This window comes from Peromyscus californicus, unplaced genomic scaffold (assembly GCF_007827085.1).
Source record: "Peromyscus californicus insignis strain IS unplaced genomic scaffold, ASM782708v3 Scaffold_18__1_contigs__length_77618521, whole genome shotgun sequence".
Taxonomy (NCBI): Eukaryota; Metazoa; Chordata; class Mammalia; order Rodentia; family Cricetidae; genus Peromyscus; species Peromyscus californicus.
Window position 1 is genome coordinate 37,888,901 of NW_026294480.1, and position 23,756 is coordinate 37,912,656.

The 23,756-nt window shown below is 41.1% G+C and overlaps 2 protein-coding genes across 4 annotated transcripts in view; one reads left to right on the forward strand and one right to left on the reverse strand.

The window, feature by feature from the left end:
* Window positions 1–7,638, reverse strand: part of Ndufaf2 (NADH:ubiquinone oxidoreductase complex assembly factor 2) — a 113,768-nt gene extending 106,130 nt beyond the window's left edge. Inside the window, exon 1 of one of the 2 annotated variants that reach the window (XM_052743261.1) lies at window positions 7,447–7,638. In XM_052743261.1, coding sequence (XP_052599221.1) covers window positions 7,447–7,573 — 127 coding nt within the window. In that variant the 5' untranslated portion in view covers window positions 7,574–7,638. The remainder of the gene's footprint in view (window positions 1–7,446) is intronic. The other variant, XM_052743260.1, reaches the window with a different exon arrangement.
* Window positions 7,639–7,757: 119 nt separating this feature from the next.
* Ercc8 (ERCC excision repair 8, CSA ubiquitin ligase complex subunit) overlaps window positions 7,758–23,756 on the forward strand; it is a 40,683-nt gene continuing 24,684 nt past the window's right edge. The window contains exons 1-3 of one of the 2 annotated variants that reach the window (XM_052743254.1): window positions 7,758–7,899; window positions 11,590–11,685; window positions 19,176–19,277. In XM_052743254.1, the coding sequence (XP_052599214.1) occupies window positions 7,823–7,899; window positions 11,590–11,685; window positions 19,176–19,277 (275 nt within the window). In that variant the 5' untranslated portion in view covers window positions 7,758–7,822. The remainder of the gene's footprint in view (window positions 7,900–11,589; window positions 11,686–19,175; window positions 19,278–23,756) is intronic. The other variant, XM_052743255.1, reaches the window with a different exon arrangement.

Below are 23,756 nucleotides of genomic sequence, written 5' to 3' on the forward strand. Positions count from 1 at the left end.
ACTGTGATCATTACTGGCACTGACGTTACTGTCCTGGTGTAAAGCAATTATGAAACCCTCAAAGACAGAGCTGGCAACTCATTTCCAGAAAATACTTCTGGCCTCAATGAAAAATAGATATGACACAGTTTGTCAATCAGCTATAATTAGTTTCCATTTCAGCTCAAAGATCCCACACTCCCCTGATAGGAAAATCAAGATTAGGATTCAGTTGCTTAATCTCATTTCAAAGCCACAGGGCAAACAGTGGGTCTTTCCCCTTCTGCCAAAATGCAATAAGTATTTAAGTGTATGAACTTCATACAGAACTGAGGGAAATTCAGGAAATAATTTTTTAAAAAAGAAAGAAACACCGGGCAGTGGTGACACACACCTTTAATCCCAGCATTCAGGAGGCAGAGTCAGAAGGATCTCTGTGAGTTCGAGGCCAGCTTGGTCTACAGAGCAAGATCCAGGACAGGCACCAAAACTACACATAGAAACTCTGTCTCAAAAAAAAAAAAAAAAAAAAAAAAAAAAAAAAAAAAAAAAAAACAAAAAAACCACAAAACAAAACAAAACAAAACAAATCTCGGAGAAAAACTACTGACAGTGAAGTATTTATTATTGCCATATTGTCCATTGTTCTCTGTCCATCTTGTGTATTTCTGTTTCCTTTTCATTATGTTTTGTTGTTGCTGCTGCTGGTTAGGTAAATAAATACTCTGATACTGCCTGGGTGTGTGTGGGAGGTGGTCATTCAAATCAGTTTAAAGTAAAAAGTAAAGAAACTGTCAACCTTGATTTTTGGAACAATGCTGCCATCTGCTGGAAGAACTGAAATATTTTCATTAGTGCCAAACGTTGAGTCAAGTCCCACATTCTAGAGACCTGCATTACCACCTTCCAATTATTTACTAAAAAAAGAAACTAGACTTTCAGTTCTCGTTGTTCACTTTTCAGATTCTCCAATACTGTTTCTATTAATGGTAATCCATTAAATAATACATGTGAATGGCTGAGATCTCCTAAGTCAATGCATCTTCTATACACACAACAGGGAATGACGCAGGTTTTGAATAATTAGATAATGATTCTAAAGGGAAACTGTAAGGTTAAGTGTGCACACAGAAGTTTTATGATGTAATACAACTCAACTTAGCAGGTCTTAAAGGCAGGTCCAGACCTGACCCACACTAAGGGTGGCTACGCCATGGATAGGCACTCTTATTTCTGGTAAGAATATTTATTCCTCCAAGGCTAATTTGACTCATTTATTGAACTGTATCTTAAGATTCTTTGAGCTAGTTCATCCATCTATGTGGTTTGTTTTGTTTTGAATTTTAGAATTGTGGACCAGGAGATAATTCATTTACTATGGCTTTTGTGGTACCCACTCTATACCCAGGCAGAGACACAGGAAGCTCAGCTAAACATGGAGAAAGGAAAGGATGCCCCGTGTTTAAAATGAGACTATTATCTAGGTGGTGGTTGTAAAGACATTAAATATGAAAGAATGGTAACTCTGGTTAAACTAAGCCCGCGAAAATAACAGGGAAAAGACTGGAGGTTATGGGACACTGAGAAATGGAAGACAGTATATTTCTAATGTGTGTTCCAATATGAATGTGTAAAATTCAAAGAATAAAACCATTGATTCATGTACACTGTAAAAATCGCCTCTAAGAGCCTGTAACAGCCTCCTATAACTCTAGCTCCAGAGGATCCTATGTCCTCTTTTGGCCTCTGTGGGCACCCGTATACTAGCGGCATACATACACATACACACACACACACACACACACACACACACACACACACACACACACACAGACACACACAGAGAGAGAGAGAGAGAGAGAGAGAGAGAACTGTAAAGAAATGAAAACGGGTGGAGGGTGGAGAGATGGCTCAGCACTTCTGCTCTTCCGGAGGATTGAGGTTCAGTTCCCAGCACCTACATGGCAGTTCATAACTCCAGCTCCAGAGGACCTGACACCCTCATTTGGCCTCCTCAGGCATTGCATGCACATGGTGCACAGACATACAAACAGGCAAAACACCCAAACACATAAATGTAAATAAAATCTAAAACAGCCAAAACTTCAAAATAAATACACAAAAATAGTCTACTAATGTTAAAAAGTCAATCAACATATTTCAATATATAATCAACAGAAAGAACAGAGGAAGAGAGAGAACCACTATGTCACACGCAAAAAGGTAACGATGTAAAAGCTTATTATTAAGTGAAAAGCCACTCTAAAAGGGCTATCGATATACTACATAATTACAGCTCGATGGCATCTTGAAAGAGTAACACTACCAAGACAGTACAAACGAAAGATCACTAGAGAGTAAGTGGGGGAGAAAACGGGGCACACACCGATGCAAGACGCTGGCAATGGCACAGTGCGGGAGGGGACTAAAACAGGTCTGAAAATGAACCATGGCCAGTTAGATGGTTCCAACAGCAAAGGTACTTGCTTCCAAGCCTGACGACCTGAGTTTGAACCCCCAAACCCACAAAGTGGAGGGAGAGAACCCATATCCCAAGCTGTCTTCTGACATCCACAAGTGCACTGTGGCATGGGCATGCCCACACATGGACACAAAACAAATAAACAAGTAAATATTAATGTTAAAAGGTCAATCAATATATTTCAGCTCATGCGAGAAAACAATTTCAAGATCCACTTAGGAAAAGAACCTCTGGGCTAACAGAGAACAGCATGGAACTATTAAGCTTACAAAGGGAATTTTTAAAGCTGGGTCAGAGAGACGGTTCCATGGGTAAAGTGCTTGTTGTCCAAGTGTGAGGGCCTGAGTTCAAATCCCCAGCACCCATGTAAAAAGTCAGCTCTGTAGCATGTACCTGTAATCCTAGTGCTGAGGAAGTGGAGCCAGGAAGATCCCTAGGGCATGCTGGCCAGCCAATCCAGCTGAATCAGGGAGCTCTGGGTTCAAGAGACCATGCCTCAAAAAACAAGGTAGACAGTGCCTGAAGAAGCCGCTGACATTGGTCTCTGGCTTCCATACACAGATATATATTCATAGGAACACACACACACACACACACACACACACACACACACACACACACACACACACACGCACACAAATAAGTGAAGCTAAATAAAAATCCCGGCACTGGAAAAGCAAAGGCAGGTGTTGGGAATATGATTTTAAGGTGTGTTACTTTTGTTTATGTTGCATTTGTTTAATTCTGTGATGCTGTGTTACTGTGCCTGTCTGAAATACCTGGTGGTCTAATAAAGAGCGGAACGGCCAATGGCAAGACAGGAGAAAGGATAGGCAGGGTTGGCAGGCAGAGAGAATAAATAGAAGGAGAAATCTGGGAGGACAAGAAGTAGCCAGAGGAGGAGGACATCAGGGGCTAGCCACCCAGCTGCACAGCCAGCCATGGAGTAAGAACTAATGAAAGGCATACAGAAAGAGAGATGGGTAAAAGCTCAAATGCTGTGGGATGGTCTGTATGTCAAATGTGTTGCTGATTGGTCAATGAATAAATCACTGATTGGCCCGTGGCCAGGCAGGAAGTGTAGGCAGGACAAGGAGGAGAATAGAGCTGGGAAGGGGAAGGCTGAGTCAGGGAGACACTGCCAGCCGCCATCAGGATAAGGAAGATGTAAAGTACCGGTAAGCCACAAGCCACGTGGCAAGGTATAGATTAATAGAAATGGATTAATTTAAGCTGTAAGAACAGTTAGCAAGAAGCCTGCCACGGCCATACAGTTTGTAACCAATATAAGTGTCTGTGTTTATTTGATCGGGTTTAAGCGGCTTGCGACTGGCGGGTGAGAGAGATTTGTCCTGACCGTGGGCCAGGCAAAAAAACTCTAGCAACACTCAAAGGCAAAAGCTGGGTGAGATAATTTAAGTAAAGCTGGCTATCAATAAGCCAAGCTAAGGCCAGATATTTATAAATAAGGATAAGCCTTCTCGTGTGATTTATTTGGGAGCTGAGTGGCAGGGCCCCTCAAAAGAGCAAAAACAACCAACAACAGGCAGGTGGATCTCTTTGAGTTCATGGCCACGCAGGCCAACCGAAACTACATGGGGAGGTTGCTCCAAAGAAGAAAACAAAAAACAAAACAATAAAAAAAGTACCCTTCATAATATCAAAGAGAATAAACTTCTAAACAAATAAAATACATGCACACTCCCTATGCTGAAAACTACAAGAGATCAAAGAAATCAAAGAACCAAGTCCAAATTCAACTCAAGTAGACTGTGACATCAAATCTTACTCTCTTAAGAAGACATTATCTAATTTATTTCTCTTGAGTTCCAAAAATGTCTTGCAAAGCCAGGTAAGTATTTTTTTTATTTACATTTTACAGAGCAAGTTGGAGCTACTGAGCTTGTATGGAAAATTAAGTGATAAAAAAGGCTAAAAATCAGCCATGCCTCTGGGGAAATGAAAACTAAAGTTCATGCAAAACCCATACATGAATGTTTATAGAAATTCTATCCATAAGCACCAAGAGCTGGCAGCAGCCCAAATGGTCTTCAGTGGGTAAATGTACAAACTACTGTATATATATACTTATACACACAATTATATATATATATATATATACACATATATTTTAAAAAAACAAACCATTGATACATACAATGACTCTCAAAGGCGTTATGATGAAGAATAGAAGGTGCCATTTTCAAAAAGTTACATACGGTATGACTCTCTGTGTAATAGTCTCAAAAAGACAGACCAATAATTGGCATAATAATCAGCTACCAAGGTTATGAACTGAAAGAATAACTTCTGAGGATTAGCATGTGGGAGATATTGAAGGTAGTAACCTGTTCTGTATCCTGATTGTGATGAGGTCAGATGAATCTCTGACAGGTCAAAATGTGAAATGTGTACCAATTTGTAGCACTTGAATCTGAAGAGAAAGTTTGTGCTGTGTGTGAGTTCTGTGTGCATTATACACACCTGAGTGTGCCAGTGTACACACCTGTGCACACACATGTGGAGGCCAGAGCTGAATAGCAGGTGTTTTCCTTATATTCTCTACCTTATTACCTTGACACTGTCTCTGAGTTGGAAACTTGCCTACTGGCTAGGAAGCCTGACCATCCACCACCCATCCCTCAGAGCTGCCTGTCTGTTCCTGAAATGCTGGGGTTGCCAGGCATACACCGCCATGCCTGGCTTACATACAGCCATGCCTAGCTTACACATGGCCATGTCTGGCTTTTATGTAGGTGCTAGGGATTCAAACTCAGATCCTCATATCTGCTGAACAACTGTTGTAACACAACGAGCCATTTCCTTAGTCCTTGAAAACAAAACAAAACAATTTATTAGCAGTAAAATGAACATAAAGAAAAAACTGAGCTATCACTATGTACCAACTAATCAGCTAACATGAAGAAGATGAACCCTCCAGCATTGCCGGTGGGGATATAAAATGATATCATTTACTTTTGTTTGTTTGTTTCTGGAGACAGGGTTTTTCTGTGTGTCCCTGGCCATCCCGGAACTTGCTCTGTAGACCTTGAACTCACAGAGATCTGCTTGTCTCTGCCTCCAGAGTGCTGAGATTAAAATCGTGCGCCACCACATCCAGCTTGGTAACATCATTTTGTCTATTTATTTATTTCCTTATTTCCTTCCTTCCTTCCTTCCTTCCTTCCTTCCTTCCTCCCTCCCTCCCTTCTTTTCTTTTTTCTTTTGAGGTAGTGTTTCTTTGTGTAGCCCTGGCTGTCCTGGAACTATCTCTGTGGACCAGGCTGGCCTCTAACTCAGAGATCCACCTGCCTCTGCCTCCTGAGTGCTGGGATTAAAGGCACACACCACCACGGTCACTTTGTTTCTTATAAAGTGAAGCATACACCTACTGGTTGATCCAGCCATTCTCCCTGTAGACCTTTTAAAAAGAGAACTGAAAGCATTATATCTACACAATGCCTTATCTACATGGATGCTAATAATTCATTTGTGACAGCCTTAAACTGGTAATAATCCAAAGATTTCTGAACGGGTGAATGGATAAGCAAACTACATTACATTCCACACACTGGAACATTAGCATAGGGTTACAATTTTGGTACACAGGAGGGTGAATTTCAAAATAATTATCCTAAGAACCCAGAAAGAAACGTGAAGAGTTACTATATATTTTCACTTATAAAACTTGTAGAAAATGCAGAGCAATCAATCCTTCGACTCAGAAATCAGATCAGTGGTTGTCTAGGTACATGAAGCAGGGGCAGCATATTTAAACGCTCAGTGGGTAAAAAAAAAAAAAGTCCAAAGTAGTAAGTTACAGAAAAGGGCTAAGTAGGGTCTGGAGAGATGGCTCAGAGGTTAAGAGTGATTGCTGCTCTAACAGAAGACCCAGGTTCAAATCCCATCTCCCACATGGTGGCTAACCAACCACCCTTAACTCCACTTCAGGAAACGTCCTCTCCTGACATTTATGGCATGTAGTGTGCACACATAATTGCAGGCAGTACGCATAAAATTTAAAAAAAATCTTTTTAAAAGCTAAGTAAAACAATTTTATATAAACATTTAACATACTTATTATGTGTGAGAAGTGAATGAAGTGAAACAGGGCTGGATGGGTCTTCAAGTGTCCCAGTAGTGACACTACGACTATCTCTTTCATGTAAGACCACTGAGACAAGGTGAGAATAAATGACTTGCCTCTCAGCTCCTTCAGTCAGAGCTGAGGGTCTAGCCTAACTTCTTTCTTCTCCCACGTCTGAGACTATATAATGGAGCAATAGAGAATAATAGAAGACATTGTGAAAGCCGCTATGTGGCGTGCTGTCAAAAAAAAACAAAAAACAAAAAAGAACGGAACACCTCCTTTTTTGTTTGTTTGTTTTGTTTTCGAGGCAGGATTTCTCTGTGCAGCCTTGGCTATCCTTGAACTCGCTTTGTACACCAGGCTGGCCTCAAGAGATCCGCCTCCCCCAGCATCCGGAGTGTTGAGATTAAAGGCAGGTACCACCACTGTCTGGCTAAAATGAAGCACTCCCCAAACACGCTCCACTTCTTGAAAACATCTTTAAGAGACGTTTCTGAAATCGACCTGCCCAGGGTCTTGGGACACAGACTCCTTGGAAAGGAAACGGGACCTGCTAATTAGAAAAGATCAGTGTGTCTGGATAGTTCGGAGTTACAAGGATGGCGACAAACAGGGCGAGCGCCCCAGCCACAGCGCCACTGGGAAAGGTAAACTCTGAGGCCAGCCGGGAGCTAAAGACCAGGCTGGGCACCGGCGCAAAGTCTTTCCCGATGCTCCCCAAACCCCTCTGGCAGATCTTGGAGGACTCGGTCCAGACTTCGTCGCCCAAGGCAACGAACGACCAAGCCCTCGGACCCCGGGACAGGGGCCAGGACACCGGAGGCCCGGCCCCAGATTGCAGTGACAGCCACCTGCCCCGGCCGCGCAGCGACCCGCGGCCGCTTCTCGCTCTCACCTCTCCAGTTCTTGTACTCGGCGATGAAGTAGTAGTTGTTCCCCAGATGGTCCGTGCCCACGTGCTCCCTCACCCCCTTCGACAGGGAGCCCCACACCGAGCGCAGCAGACCCCGCCACCAGCCCATGCCGCCGCCGCCGCCGCCGCCGCCGCCGCGCAGCTCAAGGTCCCCGGGCTCGCGCCGGCCGGGAGGCCCCGCCCACGCGGAGCCCCGCCCCCTGCCCTGGCTCGCGTTCTCCCGCCTCCCAGTAAAGCCGCTCTCCGTTGGTCACGTCCTATCACGGATTGGCCAATAGGAGGAGGCCTCGTTGTGACAACCCCGGTTCAAGTTGTGTCATGGCGGCTCCCAGGCTTCAAGCCGGTGAGTGGACCCGAGATGTTGAGTTTTTTGTACGCTCGGCAGTCGGGGTTGGAGGACCCTCTTCGCTTGCGTAGAGCGCAGTCCACACGGAGGTAAGGCACGCCTTGTCGGTCCCCCTGACGTGTCAAGTGAGAGTCCGGAGCAGGGAGTTAGGGTGGCAGGACCACTGGTCGAAGATGAAGAAGTCGGCCGATGGCAGAAGAGGAAGACAGACCCGCGTGGGCATGGAGAGCAGAGTAGGAAGGTGAAACGCAGGTCACAGTCACTGTAGCTTGCCGTCTGCTTGAAGAATGAAGCTGAAAGTTGGAGGGAGTCGCGTTAGGTCACTGTCGCTCCAGGAGAGCTGATGGGCATGCAGGGGAGTACGGTTGCAAGTGGAATGAGTAGATCTGGGAAATATGGGAGAAATCGATCTGATGTATGGAGCTTGATTCTCAGGTATAATATGCCTTGTGGGTTGAATGCTGGTGGCGTACTCAGGATTTTCCCAAGGGGTTGTAGTTTTGCACTGTTTCGAAATATCCCATAGGATACCGGAACATGAAAACTGGCTTTCACCAAAGCAAAGAAAACCGACTTCAGCGTAAGGTGGGAGGCCGCCTCCAATCTCAGAAGTGCTCGCTCATCATTTTTGTCCTATTCTAGTCAATGTGAAATGAGTCACTAGATCTGGCTCACTCAAGGTGATTGAATTACCGAAGGTCACCAATACTAGGAATTAAAAGACCACTGGGAGCCGTTTCCAGGCTTCCTTGATCAATGAGAAACAAACAAAACAACAAATTATTCTGCTAGGTAATTCAGTTGCCTGCTTTCAACAATTATGTGTTTTATATACTGAAATATAATTATATTGCCTTCGTTTTTACGTTTTGGTGTTCTGTATTTAGAATGATACGTTCCAAAAATTATTTAAGTTGTTTTAACTAAATGAGTTAACATGCAACCTTTTTTAAAGCCACATTTTGATTAGTTCTAAACATGGTCAGGGTTGTTTGTATCTGCTGCTGATGTTCTCATCAATTCATGCAAAAATGATTAAGTCTTTTTTAACTCACTTGAGTGCAATGCACACAGAAACCGGAAGATGGTGTTGGATCTCCTGAAGCTGGAGTTACAAGCATTTTCAACTGTCTCATGGGCGTGTTAGGATCTGAGTTCTAGTCCTCTGAGAGAGCAGTACACACTCTTAATCCCTAAGCCATCCTTTCAGCCCCTCCAAAAGCATTTTGTATTCCCAGTAGCCAATTCGAGGGACTGGAAAAGTGGCTCCGTCGTTTAAAGCACTTGCTAGGGTTGGGGAATATTATTATAAAGTGTGTTGCATTTTTTCCCTACTGCTTTTGTTAACAATTCAAAGATGTAAATAAATAAATAAATAAATAAATAAATAAATAAATAAATAGATAAAAATGGGAGGAAAAAAACAATTCAAAGATGTGTTTGATTAAATAAAATTAACCTGTGAGCAGGAGGCTGAATCAGCAAGTAGCTGACAGGAAGTGATAGGAAGAAACCAAGTGTAGCAAGGGTTTTTTAAGTGGTGACTAAGAGAAGGACGCTGTTTTGGGGTTTTTTTGTTTGTTTTGTTGTGTTGTGTTTCCTTCTTTCTTTTTCTTTTTTGGAAGACGCCTGCCAAGGGAGAAAGTTAGCCACTTGCTATTCAGCCTCTCTGAGGGAGCAGAATTCCACCTAAGCCATTGAATCGTGAGTGCTGTAGATTTAGAAAAGTTCCCTTAGTAGCTTTGAAAGATTCAGTAACAAATTCCCCTCAGGCTGAGGCCCTTGCAGCAGAAGCACTGCTTAAGGGGCAGTCACTGTAGATAATAATAATAATAAAAAAAACAGGTAACAACATGCTATTGTTGCTTTTGTGGAGGACCTAGGTTCTATTTAGCACTCACATGGTGGCTCAAAACCATCTGTAACTCCAGTTTCAGAGAATCCGATGCCCTCTTCTGGCCTTCAGGCATACATGTAGTGTACATATAGATATGCAGAACAAACACTCATACATAAAAATAAATAAATCTAAAAATACTTAAAAGAAAAAATAACAAGTCCACTAAGTGCGCCACAGCCTTTTTGTTCCCCTTTAATGCTTTCATTTGGTTTATCTGAACATTATGTAGCACTCCATCTGAAATGTATCTGCCATAATTTTGACTCTTGATATATGTAATGTGTATACGTAATGTATATACGTATATATTAGTGGCTGTATAGCTTCCTCATTTACTTGGAATTTTACTGCTTCATTTGAAATGTTAAAAACTTTAGTAACCTTTACTCTCTATCCTATGTTGTTGCCATATATAATTGTGTTTGCAAACAGTATATACTGTTTATAATTAATAAACGGCAGCATTATAATTATTGTTTATAATCATCAAGCATATTTTATTTTAAGGAAAAGAATGTTCTATTCTGTTTATTCCAGATATTCACCATTTCTCTTGCTCTTTTCTTTATGAATATCCCAATTTTCCATATTATTTCATGGCTCTCTATCCAAACATGACTTGCTAAGGTTTTTTTTGTTTGTTTGTTTGTTTTTAAGAGTACGTCTGTCTTAATTAGGGTTTCTATCGCTGTGAAGAGACATCATGACCACGGCAACTGTTATAAAAGAAAACATTTAATTGGGGCTGGCTTACAGTTCAGAGGTTTAGTCCATTTTCTTCATGGTGGCATGCAGGCAGACATGGTACTGAAGACAGAGCTGAGAGTTCTACATCTTCATCCACAGGCATCAGAAGCAACTGTGTACAGAGTGTAACTTGAACATATATGAGACCTCGAAGCACACCCCCACAGTGACATAGTTCCTGCAACAAGGCCATACCGAATAGTGCCACTTCCTGTAGCCAAGCATTCACACACACGAGTCTATGGGGGCCATACCTATTCAATCCGCCATAACATCTGATGGCTGCACAGATTTTGAAGGGGAAATGCTGTCACTGAAATCATTTTTTTTTTCTTTACAGATTGACAGTTTAGTTGCTTTAACGCTGTCTTAAGGTGTCAGCAATTTGGCTGTGGTATATTGGAGTAGGCTGTGGTTTCAAACCCTTTTAGGTCTCTAGGGGCATGCCTCTCACTGGTCAGGCAGTGACCAAGTGGCACTTGGTTGAGTCTGGAAAGTCTTTTGCAGGATATTTGGGATCGGATCTCTGCATGTTCCACTAGAGAATGAGTCCTGGAGTTCATAAACTGTTCTATGAGGTGTCCTTCCTCATCTCTGTCTTTGCTGTGATTGCCCAACTTTCTGGAACTCTGGTTACTGTCATACCACACATTTCATGTTTGGGCCCAAGGCAGAGTTCAAAAGAATAAAGACAGGTTAAAGAAAAAGCAATCAAGGCACTAAAGAGAAAAAGAAAATAATTCACTTCGTTTAAACTGCTGTGTTGACTGTAGTTTGCATTTCTACAGTCTTTGAGAAATGACTCTTCTAAATGTGTAATTCAAATGTTTATCCACTGGGTGTCCTCAGTCAAGTGTATTAGCATTTAACTTTTCTTGGAAGTTTATCCATAGATACCTTTTAAGAACTTAAACTCTAAATGAAATTTAAAGTAATGTTTCAGTGAAATGTTTGCATGTAGTTGTTGGTATCTTGTTTTGGAGGCTGACATTTACAAATCTAAACACCTTTAAATATGGTAAGACTAAAGACTTGCAACATTTGTGGTCCTCTATGTAATCTTGGGGAAATAAGCAATTTGCTTATGTTAAATTTTTTCTTCTTATTAAGTTTTCTCTTTTTAATTTTGAAGGGTCCTGTCACTGGAGCTGAACAAAGACAGAGATGTTGAAAGAATCCACTGCAGTGGAGTTAACACCCTTGATATTGAGCCTGTTGAAGGAAGATAGTAAGTTGTAGCTTCACTTTTCTTTCTAAATGAGACGCAGTCACATCTTGTCTTTTCAGATTGATTAGTCAACATTGCTTAAAATATGTTAAAAAATTATAATTCTAGCATTTAAAATAAAAACAGAAAATCAAATATGCAAAATGTTGCCAGATTGATCGATCCTCCAAAATACTGTGACATAAATATATTCATATTAAATCAATAAACCAGGAATTGACATTGATGCAGGAGGCTTCTAAGTGCTGGGATGTGTCTTAGGTGCTCTTTGAAATATAGCTGTTACTTTCAAGAAGCCTAATGGGGCCTAGAATATAAAAAGTGTTTGTCAAATGAAGTTTGAAGCAGTAATTTTACTGAGTACTTAGCAGCTCTGTGACCTTGTGCAGTTTACCTACCCTTTCAAATTTTCAGTTGCCATAGCTATTTGATGGGAATGGTCATGCTTAGCTTATTTGTCGTAAGAATTTGAGAAAATCTGTATTGAAAGCAGCGTCACGTGCATGTTGTCTCAGCTCATTGCCCACACTGTAACTGAACGTGTTCCCCTAGTCACAACTTACCGTCACACCACACTACTCATATGGGAGGGTTTGGGGGAGGGTGCAGCTATTCTATGGCAGAATGCATCATTTGCATGCACAAGGATCTGGGTTCAATCTAGAGCAGAAAGGGGCGGTAAGGAAGGTGGGCTCAGAGCCCTTCGTGTGAGCTGAGGCTGTAGTTCAGTAATAGACCCTCACCTAGTATGTACACTGTCCTGGATTCAAGCCATGGCACTGCAAGGAAATAAAGCCAATCAATCTTTATGTGGTCTACAATTAGACTATGTATTTAAAAAAAACCTGAGGAAAATGGTTGCTTGTGCTGTGGTCATTCAGCAGTCACCCTAGAGTTTTTGTTTCATAGTGAAGTGTTGTCATTCACTATAACATAAGCCAGGATGGGGGGTCTGGCAGACTTGCACTTTCTACTTTAACCTCTGCCATAATAATAGTGTGTTAGCAGTGTGTGATGAACAGAGTTCTCTTTTAGCACGTGGTTACATTTAAAAGATGGAACACCGAGCTGGTTGGTTGAACCATAGTCCCCAGGCTGGGATGCCTCGCCCAACCTTGATGCAAGGGGAGGAGCTTGGTCCTGCCTCAACTTTGATATGCCATGGGAGACCTGCCCCTTTCTAAATGGAGGAGGAGTGGATGGGGAGGGTAAATGGGAGGTGGGGGGAGGGAACTGGAAGAGAGGAGGGGGAGGAACTGTGGTTGGTATGTAAAATAAATTTTAAAAAAATTAATAAAAAAGAGGGTGCACAATCTTTTGCCTGGCTTTTCAAGGCAAAACATAATTATTTCCTCTTCAGGGACCGTTGTGGGGTACTCCTTTATAAAACAGACACAGATCCAAGGAATAAAGGACAGCTGATTTCTTTTGGTCGTTGGTGCCAGTGGGGAAAATATACTAGTATTCCAGCCAGCTGTTTGGCATAGTGGTTCTATAACCTGTGAGGTACAGTAACCGGTTAGCAGAGTCAGTCCGAACTGGTGGATTGCAGTTTATGTATGTGTGAAATATGTTTGAGGAAAGTAGGCTGAAGAACGTCTTCATGATGCATCTAAAGTCTGAGCCCCTTAGCACAGTAACTTTCCCTTTAATACCTGATGAAAGCTACAACTTTTTATTTCTTTGTTTGCTAAGACATATGGTGTTTAATCCCATTTAGTAGCAAGAAGAAATAAAGATGAAAGTATATGTCAAATTGAAAGCCAAGTGTTTTCTTTAAGAAAAATCAGTGTTTGTGTAAATTGTTAACTATATTATATTGTATTAACATTTATCATCCACTACAAACACTGTAACAAAAGCACTAAAATATGCAGTCAAAACAAGAATGCACAGATCTGGTAGACCAGTACACGGTTCCACAATTAGGTGTTATTTTAAGAAGACTGTCCATAGACTACATTTTTAGTAGGTTCAACTATAGACAATACATTTGTATACCACCCTATGAAGATTAAGTTTTGTATGTCTTATAAATTCTTTTAATTTATTCATCTCTTGTAAGTTTCCTTTTTTTAATATAAAAATAATGCCCTGACTCTTTAATATGGTCATGATTAGCAGAATGCTGACCTCAGGGTTAAATAATATTAGTGTCAGATACCAAATAGAAAGTCATTTAATTTCAATAATGATTAAATCTTCATGCTATAATTAAACTCAAATGAAATCTTTTGGGAATTATTTTAATAAAAATATTTCACATTATTGTAAATACCAATTCAATTTGAAAAAGCAATTCTCGAAGTGATCATTGGTGTTACACCGAGAATGCATTTACAGTACCTGGTGAAGAAACAAAAACACAGCGGTCTGAGGACGTACGTAGCTCAGTTGGTACAGTGCTTGCCTAGCATGCACATAGTCCTGGGTTTGGCACAAAGACTGGGATGGTGACAAACACCTATAATCCCAGCTCTCAGGAGATGAAGGCAGGACGATCAGACCTTCAGGGTCATCGGGTCATAAAGAATCCACACAAATCACAAACCATGAGTAAGTGGAAACAAACCCTGGAAACTCCAAGATGTGTGTGCTGTCAGCATTTACACGTGGAGGAAGGGGAGCTATCAAAAAGTGATGGGGTATCTGATCTGGCTGATCATCCACAAATACCAGTGGGGCAGCTAAAAGCTTAGCAGGCCAGTCTGATTACAGCAGATGACCCCAGACAGCATGTCACACCTCAGTTACAGGTGAGTTAAGGGCCCACCTGAGGCTGGAAGGAGCTCAATGTGGCCCCTGTAATCACTCCTAGGAGCTAATAGGTCAGAGCTCCCTGCAGAACAGCCCCACACTGAAGAATAGAGTCCAACTTGAGCAGTCTGCATGATAGACACAAGAGGAAAAGACATCCCAGATGTGAGTTTAGGACATGAACGGAACCAGAAAATCTCTAATTAGAGGCTTCTGTTTTTAAGTATCTTATCAAAAGGAAAGAAAATATATTTTAGAAGGAGGATTTTTTTGAAGATAAAAGTTTAAATGTTATTCTAAATCCAGATTCAAAAATCCAAATTCTAAATCTAAATTCTAACTTCTGAAAGAGTAGGGAAAATATGCAAAAATAAGAGATGAGATATAAGAGCTAAGAGAATAAGGAGAACTGACTGCCACTACAGATAGTGACTCCATGTCAGACAGGTTATGCCATAACATGTGAGACTGCTAATCTAATATCTCAAAATGAGCAAAAAGTAAGTTTTTATCCTCTGTGTGTGTGTGTGTGTGTGCACGTGTGTGTGCGCGCGCACATGCATGCACATGTGTATGCATTCATATGTTACTCTGTGTGTGTGTGTGTGTGTGTGTGTGTGTGTGTGTGTGTGTGTGTGTGTGTGCAGCTCCTGAGGCCTCTGAACTTAGGTCATCATGTTTGTGTGGCAGACACTTTACCAACTGATTCATCTCTAGCGTAACCCCAAAACAATTTTAAAAGGTTGAATCCATGAAAGAATAATGTAAATTCAAACTGATCTCAGAAATGAGGTTATCAAACCCAGGAAAAATTAGAAATAAAAGAAAAATATTTCAGAAATGAACCAAAGTATAAAGAACACAAGCAAATCAATACATTCCTTAGAAATGGAAGACGAAGAGCAGTGGGAACTTAAGATCAGAAAGGAAGGAAACAAGGACTGGGCTGTAGCTCAGTGGTGGAGTGCTTGCCCCTCATGTGTGAGGCTGTAGGTTCAATTCCAGCACCTATCCAAAAGGGAAAAGAAGAATAGATTTGAAAGTAGTCAGACAAACAGAATAAAGACCAAGAAGACCCAGACTGCACATGACAGGAATCCACAGAGAAGACCAGCGCAAGCAAGCAGAATAAATATGAAACTATAATAAAATAAAACTGTCTGCTTGGAGTAAAATCTACAACTAGAGCCAGGCATGGTGGCAACAGCCTTAAATCCCAGCACTGGGCAGTCAGAGGCAGGTGGATCTCTGTGAGTTTGAGGCCAGCCTGGTCTACAGATCTACAACTGTGTATAAGGGAAAGGGTCACACTGTCCCTGTGTATAAGGGAAAGGATCACAATGTCCCTGTGTATAAGGGAAAGGATCACACTGTCACTGTGTATAAGGGAAAGGGTCACACTGTCCCTGTGTATAAGGGAGAGGATCACACTGTCACTGTGTATAAGGGAAAGGGTCACATTGTCATTGTGTATAAGGGAGAGGATCACACTGTCACTGTGTATAAGAGAGGATCACACTGTCACTGTGTATAAGAGAGAGGGTCACACTGTCACTGTGTATAAGGGAGAGGATCACACCATCACTGTGTATAAGGGAAAGGATCACACTGTCCCTGTGTATAAGGGAAAGGATCACACTGTCACTGTGTATAAGGGAGAGGGTCACACTGTCCCTGTGTATAAGGGATAGGGTCACACTGTCACTGTGTATAAGGGAAAGGATCACACTATCACTATGTATAAGGGAGAGGATCCCACCATCACTGTGTATAAGGGAAAGGGTCACACTGTCCCTGTGTATAAGGGAAAGAATCACACTGTCACTGTGTATAAGGGAGAGGATCACACTGTCACTGTGTATAAGGGAAAGGGTCACACTGTCACTGTGTATAAGGGAAAGGATCACACTATCACTATGTATAAGGGAGAGGGTCACACCGTCACTGTGTATAAGGGAAAGGGTCACACTGTCACTGTGTATAAGGGAAAGGATCACACTGTCACTGTGTATAAGAGAGAGGGGTCACACTCACTGTGCATAAGGGAAAGGATCACACCGTCACTATGTATAAGAGAGGGTCACACTGTCCCTGTGTATAAGGGAAAGGATCACACTGTCACTGTTTAAGAGAGGATCACACTGTCACTGTGTATAAGGGAGAGGGTCACACTCACTGTGTATAAGGGAAAGGATCACACTGTCACTGTGTATAAGGGAAAGGGTCACACTGTCACCGAACTTTGACTTTTTGCCCAAAGGAAGACTTTTTTTTTAATCTAAAATACTCTGAGAATTAAACCTTTGACATCTACTCAAGTGATTTTCAAGGCCAAAAGGCAGACGTTTGTCAGTAGCATACAGGATTCTGGAGTGCTGTACTAATTGCCCTTCTTTGGCATTTTACTGAATTGAAGTCAGATAGCCAGAATAATCAGAAGGACAGAAATATAAAGGTTGATGATGACCAGTAATTCTAGAAAGTAAATGTATGACTTTGTGGATCTAGGTATTGGTTTGTCTGTTGGTATCACATCACAATAAAGAAACCAATTGTAAGTTAACATTATTTTAATTCAGTCTGGAACTTTAAGCTGGAGATTGCAGAACAAATGACCTGGGTATTAGCATAGATGAATCACAGGCGATGGAACAGTCAGGGAGCAAAGAAGCCCAAAGGTGGGCGAAGGTCTGTGTCCATTTAAAACAATCCAAAGCCCTTTAGTCACGATGTACTTCCGAGTGATGAATTATGCAGTATTCAGAAAAGAAAGTCGGCGATTCTTGTAAAAGTTGCAGTAGTGAGTAACTGAAGGAAAAGAAGAGGGTTGTGGTTCGGAAAGGTCCTATGTGTGGACTTTCTGAAGAGCCCTTGATGATGTGCACCTGTTTTTATTTTGTGTAATGGTGAAATAAAATGCAGAATGTCTTTAAAGTTAAATTTGATCCAAAAGAGATCATTGTTCAAAGAGATTTTCATCTTGTAAAAAATAGAAAGGAATGGTACCCTGAATGAGGTGAAAAGATGGAAACAGTGAAAATATTGACGTGAAGTAGTTTGTGTTCCAGTATACGGAAAAGTCAGAGTCCTCCTTCTGTCGGCTTTGTTCTGAAGTCACTGTGCTACTCACCACCTATTAGTTTCTAAACTGAAAATATGGCTGCCAGGGAAGTCAGTTAAATGTTACAGCTTCAAATTCAAAGTTGTTTTTTCAGATAATGTGAATAAATAAAACAAAATCATAATTGGAAAGCCAACAGTCTAGTAGCAGTAGCTAGTAAACAAGCTAGTAGCAATCTTAGGCAGATTCAAGGGTCCTAGGTAAAGTATGTGAAGTACCAAGAATATTCTACAAGTTAATTCTGCAAGTTAGTTAAATTAATATAAAGAACTTTCTGTTGTCAAATATGTACTTACATGTTACTTTAACTATTTAGAAATCATTTTACAAAACTTTTTACTCAAATAATTTACCGTCTCTACCAGTGTAATAAATGAGTTTGAAGAACAGCGCTTTCCTTTTAGCACCCTTTGCTATTAAAAGTAAGACTGGCCGGGCGGTGGTGGCGCACGCCTTTAATCCCAGCACTCGGGAGGCAGAGGCAGGTGGATCTCTGTGAGTTCGAGGCCAGCCTGGTCTACCAAGTGAGTTCCAGGAAAGGCGCAAAGCTACACAGAGAAACCCTGTCTTGAAAAAAAGAAAAAAAAAAAAGTAAGACTGAGTAGCTGGGAGTGGTGGTGGTGCACGCCTTTAAACCCGGCACTGGAGGCAGAGGCAGGCGGATCTCTGTGAGTTCTGGGCCAACCTGGGCTACAGAGTTCCAAGAAAGCCAGGGCTACACAGAATAAAACAAAAACAAACAAAAAATGTAAGACAGTGTATGGGTCTTAGACCTCTCATCTCTCTGCCTTCTCCCTTCCATACTTCAGCAATATATTTCTTCCTCAGTCACTAGACTGAGTTTAGATTGTGACTTTCACACACCTCGCTGGCTGCTTTCTCTTCCACCTTCAAGTACCAGTTTAAATACTGTGTAACCGAGGATGCCACCCTTGAAGCTTCAAGCTAAAATAAAAGGAGCTTATTGTCACAGCGGTCCCAATTACAACTTACAGTTTGTGAGGTAGACACAAGGTCTCTTCTGCTAGACTAACCTTCCAGGTGGTCAGGGGGCGTGCCTGGGTTGTTCGCAGTTCATTAGCAGAGTGACTTATGCATTGTAGGACAAATGAATTGAATAAGGAAGACAGCTTCCATTTGCTGTCACAGCAGCTTTGTCATTTAGGTGAAAATGCCCCTCCCCCACTTGGTTATTACTGTTCTCACAAATGTGGAAAGGTTGAGTAGGTGATGTAACAGATAGCTAATGTCAGTAAACATAGCTAATGTCAGTAAACGGCTAATTCTGTTTTCATTTAGGTCAGATTTCAGACGACATGTAAAATGATATTGTAGTGTTTTACTTTCTTAAGTAAATGCCTTTGCTCTGTTATTTCTATCACCTTTCCTTTTTTGCAGTTGTGGAGATAAACTTGAAATGATCGAAGATTGAGTTCTTCTGTGTTTGTGCTTTTGTAAATGTTAAGAAATTCCAGCTTATTGAAGTCTGCTAGGATTCACTGTACTTGTTATCTCAATACTTAAGGGTATATGTAGGTCAGCATTCGCAGATAGGAAATGGCCATCAGCAGGTGGACTTCCTGCATTGATCATGTGACTCTCTTGTTGTCAGCATGCTCTCGGGTGGCTCAGATGGTGTGATTGCACTCTATGACCTTGAGAACGGCAGCAGACAGCCCTATTACACATGTAAAGCAGTGTGTACCGTTGGCAGGTGTGTATTTGAAAGTGTAACTCGTGACTATGTAAACAGTTCAGTATGTTTGCATCAAGTGCAGAAATGAAAACAGCAGGCATATGCATGGCATAAGCAAATTTTTCAGTTGACAGTGATATCCCTTGATGCTTTCTTGAAAACAAAATTCAGTAGATGTTTTTTGTCATGTGATTTCCTCCAGACAGTTTTTGTATGAGCTTTCAAATGAAATTTTAAAAAAATTGTGTCTTTTTTGTTCTGTACCTACAGAGTATACCTCAGTAGCTATGTTTTTTAATACCCCTTAGTATAACGTTCATTTATGAATCTTTCAGCTAATTATAAATGCAAACTAAGTTTTCAACTCATGTTAATGGGGAACAGATTAAAAACAGGTGTAATAAATGTACAGGCAGTCCTCCCACCAGACACATACACACACACATTCACACGCACACACACGCACACACTCACACGTGCGCGCACACACACACACGCTTGCACGCACGCATGCACACCTCGCACCTATCTTTCTTGTCTGTCTACTCACTCAAAAATGAAATGCTCAACTTGAACCAGGCAGTGATGGCGCACGCCTTTAATCCCAGCGCTAAGGAGGCAGAAGCAGGCAGATCTCTGAGTTCGTGGCCAGCCTGGTCTAGAGAGAGGATTCCAGAACAGCCCCAAGGCTGGACAGCGAAACTGTCTCAAAAAATTAAAGAAAAAATCTCAACTTAAAAATATACCTGTTTGTCCTGACTTTCCTGGCTATTTGATAATTTTTTTGTGCGGGTCATTTAAAGCTTTTTTGCCATCTCTCTGATCTGTTCTTAAGTCAACTTTGCCTTAGAGACTAGCTGCCAAGGTGTGCTCTCGCAGGGATCAGCTCGCTCGCAGAGCTCAGCAGCCACCCTGCTGTTGGTGTTCCCAAAGCACTGGGAAGGCCCCTAGGTCATGGTGTCCCTGAGATTTATAATTGCTGATTCATTTTAGAAACATGTGTTTTTGGAAAATCTCTCTGAGACTCAGCTTGTTTTGTTTTAGAGGTAATTTTATTTGCTCCATCATTCTTACCAAGTTTCTGTAATAATTATTTTTAAAGTGTGTTGAAAGCTGTAAAAACTACTGTGTAAATGGAAAGGAATACAGCTAAAGAAAAAGTTAGGGGTCAGCTAGGTGGCTCATTGGGTAAAGGCATTTGTCACTCTACTTGATGACCTTAGTTCTGCCCCTGACACCCACAGGGTAGGAGAGAATAGGCAGTTAACACCAGGTCCATTTAACAAACAACAGCAGTTGGTAAGTTGCTGCAGAGCCTGTGAACTCCCTAGCATGGGCTTTTGACCAAGTTTACAGTACCAGGCACAAACTCCTTTCTGTGGAACAGACCTCAAATCCAAAAACATTGTTCATTCACCACCTTGCCTGGCAGGTTGGTATTGTAGGATTCAGGGTCCATTTCTGGGTAGTATCGTTGATGAGTCTTCTCTCCTAGTGGCCTGCATAACACCTCCCCACACTATGAAAGCTAGCCAGCTGGGAGGAGGGTTGCGGGTCAGTTCCAGCTTGATTTCTCCATGTCCTACAACCAAGGTATATTGTTCTTCAGCAATACTGTCTTACTGTCTAGTCAGTGATGGGCAACCAAGATTAGTAACGATATCCTAGAGCCTCCCTGAGTGGTAGCATGGTATGGGACCTGCTTTTTAAGAGGCTTGAGCCATTAACACACTTCCTTCAACCTTAATCAAAAGAAAAAGATAAATTCTAAAGTGCTGGCCTGGAACTCAGAGATCTGCCTGCTTCTGCCTCCTGAGTGCTGGGATTAAAGGTGTGTGCCACCACCACCTGGCTTTAATTTAATAGTTAATTTTAATTTAATATTTTTAAAATCTAATGTTATCTGAGGTTAAAATTTAACACATTAAGTTTATTAAATAGTGAAATAGATAGATTTTATGTATTTGACATATATGTATATATGTCCTATATAATGTTACTCTATGAAGAAATGTGATTTGATAGGTTTTTTAGTGTGTAATATAAGTAAATATCTAGTGTTTCTGACTTTTATTCCTAAGTTCAAACTCTATGACTTTGCATTTCAAAATGGTTATTTTATAATATCATTTTAAAAAATAATTTCAGAAAATTTATTATTAGTATTTTGGCTTAGGCCACTTTGTAATATTTATTGTTGGTATACTTAATTTGTTTGTTCTTCAGCATTAAAAAGAGTCTACCACCAAAATTCTTACTAATTGTACACAAGAATGACATTATATATAAGAGAGTGATACAACTTTGTGTCCTGTTTTAAAATTTAAATTAAAATATAAATGAGCTTTTGTTTGTATTTCTACAATAAGGACTGGTTTTATTTAAAACAACTCATCAGAAAGTCTATATTGAAATCAAGATTCTTAGAGCATATCAAAGTTTATTCTGCTTATTTTAAATAGAGACTTATTGGAATGACGATTGTATCTCATGAAATTGTGGAGAAAAGTAGAGAACCAAACTTACTGAAAGAAAGAAAGAAAGAAAGAAAGAAAGAAAGAAAGAAAGAAAGAAAGAAAGAAAGAAAGAAAGAAAGAAAAGAGAAAGAGAGAAAGAAAGAAAGAAAGAAAGGCTAAATCAGGGAACACAGCCAAGGTCACACTACAGAAGTAATTCCCTTTGAACTTTGGTACATGTGACCGACCAACATAGGCCCAGTTCTACAGCCCTGACTAGTTGCTGTCTTTACTCGGGGGGATTTCCATCCAGACCTGGAGATTCAGAGCTCCAAACAGATCAATAAAGCTTAGCACACAGCTTTGCCCTTGATGCCAAGGAACAGGAAAAGACAATGTATAGAGTCCCTCGATTTCTATAGCAGAAAGTAGGTACTTGCTCTCAGCAAAACATAGGTTCCCTGTAACTAGGAGAAGTTTGAATCCTTAGCAGAAAAAGAAGGAAAGGCTCCTGTGTACTGCCATCCACACATTTGCCTGTCCAACATCTGTATATGCCTCCCTCATAGCCTTTAAAAATGCAGTCCTGACATAACCTAATGTTGTATCTACAATATCAGAATTATAAAATTGTAGGCTCAAGTATACAGTTAACCCATACAAAAATGATGGAGAAAGCGGTAAAGTTAGTTAATACACATACACATGCACACAAATACAGAAACTTGGGTAGTCACTACAGACTGTGTATTATGTACATCTGTCTCAAGGCCAAAGCAGGCCTTCAGGACCTTGCCTCTGTTCAGCAGTACAGATGCTCAGGGTCCTTGACCTAGTATTGAGACTTAGACCTTCATTCTTGGGAATTAGAGCCCATAGTGATCCTGTTTGCACAGAGTTACATAATGTTCTATAAAGTTTTTTGGTTTATTATTGGAAATTTCTCCCATGTACAAATATAGCAAGCAGTATAATGACCTATTTACTCATCACCCGACCTTCACAACTGTCAATCACAAGCAGTTTGTTTCATATCCACCACATACTCATCCAGTTTCAGGGTTTTTATTTGTTTGTTTGTTTTTGTTGTTTTGTTTTGTTTTTTTGAGAGTGGTTTTCTCTGTATAGCTTTGGAGCCTATCCTGGGACTCACTCTGTAGCCCAGACTGGCCTTGAACTCACAGAGATCTGCCTGCCTCTTGCCTCCCAAGTGCTGGGATTAAAGGCATGTGCCACCACTGCCCGGCCAGTTTCAGGATTATTTTTAAGTAAATCCCAAATAAGATTATTGCATCCATAATTACTTGTTTGTGTCACTGAAGTGAAGACTTTTTTGGTAAATGTAACCCTAGTACCACTATCTCACATATACAGTAATCCCTGGAATCAAACATCTAGTGTTCAGATTTCCTTCATTATCTCAAAAGTATCTCAATGCCAGTTTATTTGAGATTGAGGAAAGTAAGGTGGCATACATACTGTGTTGATGACTGGTTCAGAGAATACACCCTGTCTTTGTAAGCAGGACAGCCTTTCACAAGATGATATATGTAACTGCATGATAAATTACGTGAAACTAGCAGATCCCATTGACACCCACCAATTGCATTCTTTTGTCCCAGAATAAGTTTCTTGGTAAGCAGTATTGTGTGGATTCCCATGGCAGTGTGTGAAGCATTCCATAGTTCTAATAATGATAGGTGAGAAAAGAGTTGCCAAAGATGTAGGTCTTCTAGTAAGGAAAACCACTGCCACCTGCAAGGTGAAAGAAGTCCACTGTAGTTGGCCAACCCCCCCACACACACACACTGTACAATACAGGAGTGAGTGATACCCGATAGCCCACATGATGAGCCTTAGGAGAAGGCAAGGCCCCAACATCTCACTGTGGGAACTTAACCTGGAGATGCTTAGACATTCTCTCTCCCCTTCTGAACGGGGGTGTGATGTAAGTGTAGCGATCTGTATCTTCCTGCCCACGTCTGCTACTTTTTCATAGTAATACATGTGAAACTCACTCAAGTCGGCAGTCTCTAAATAC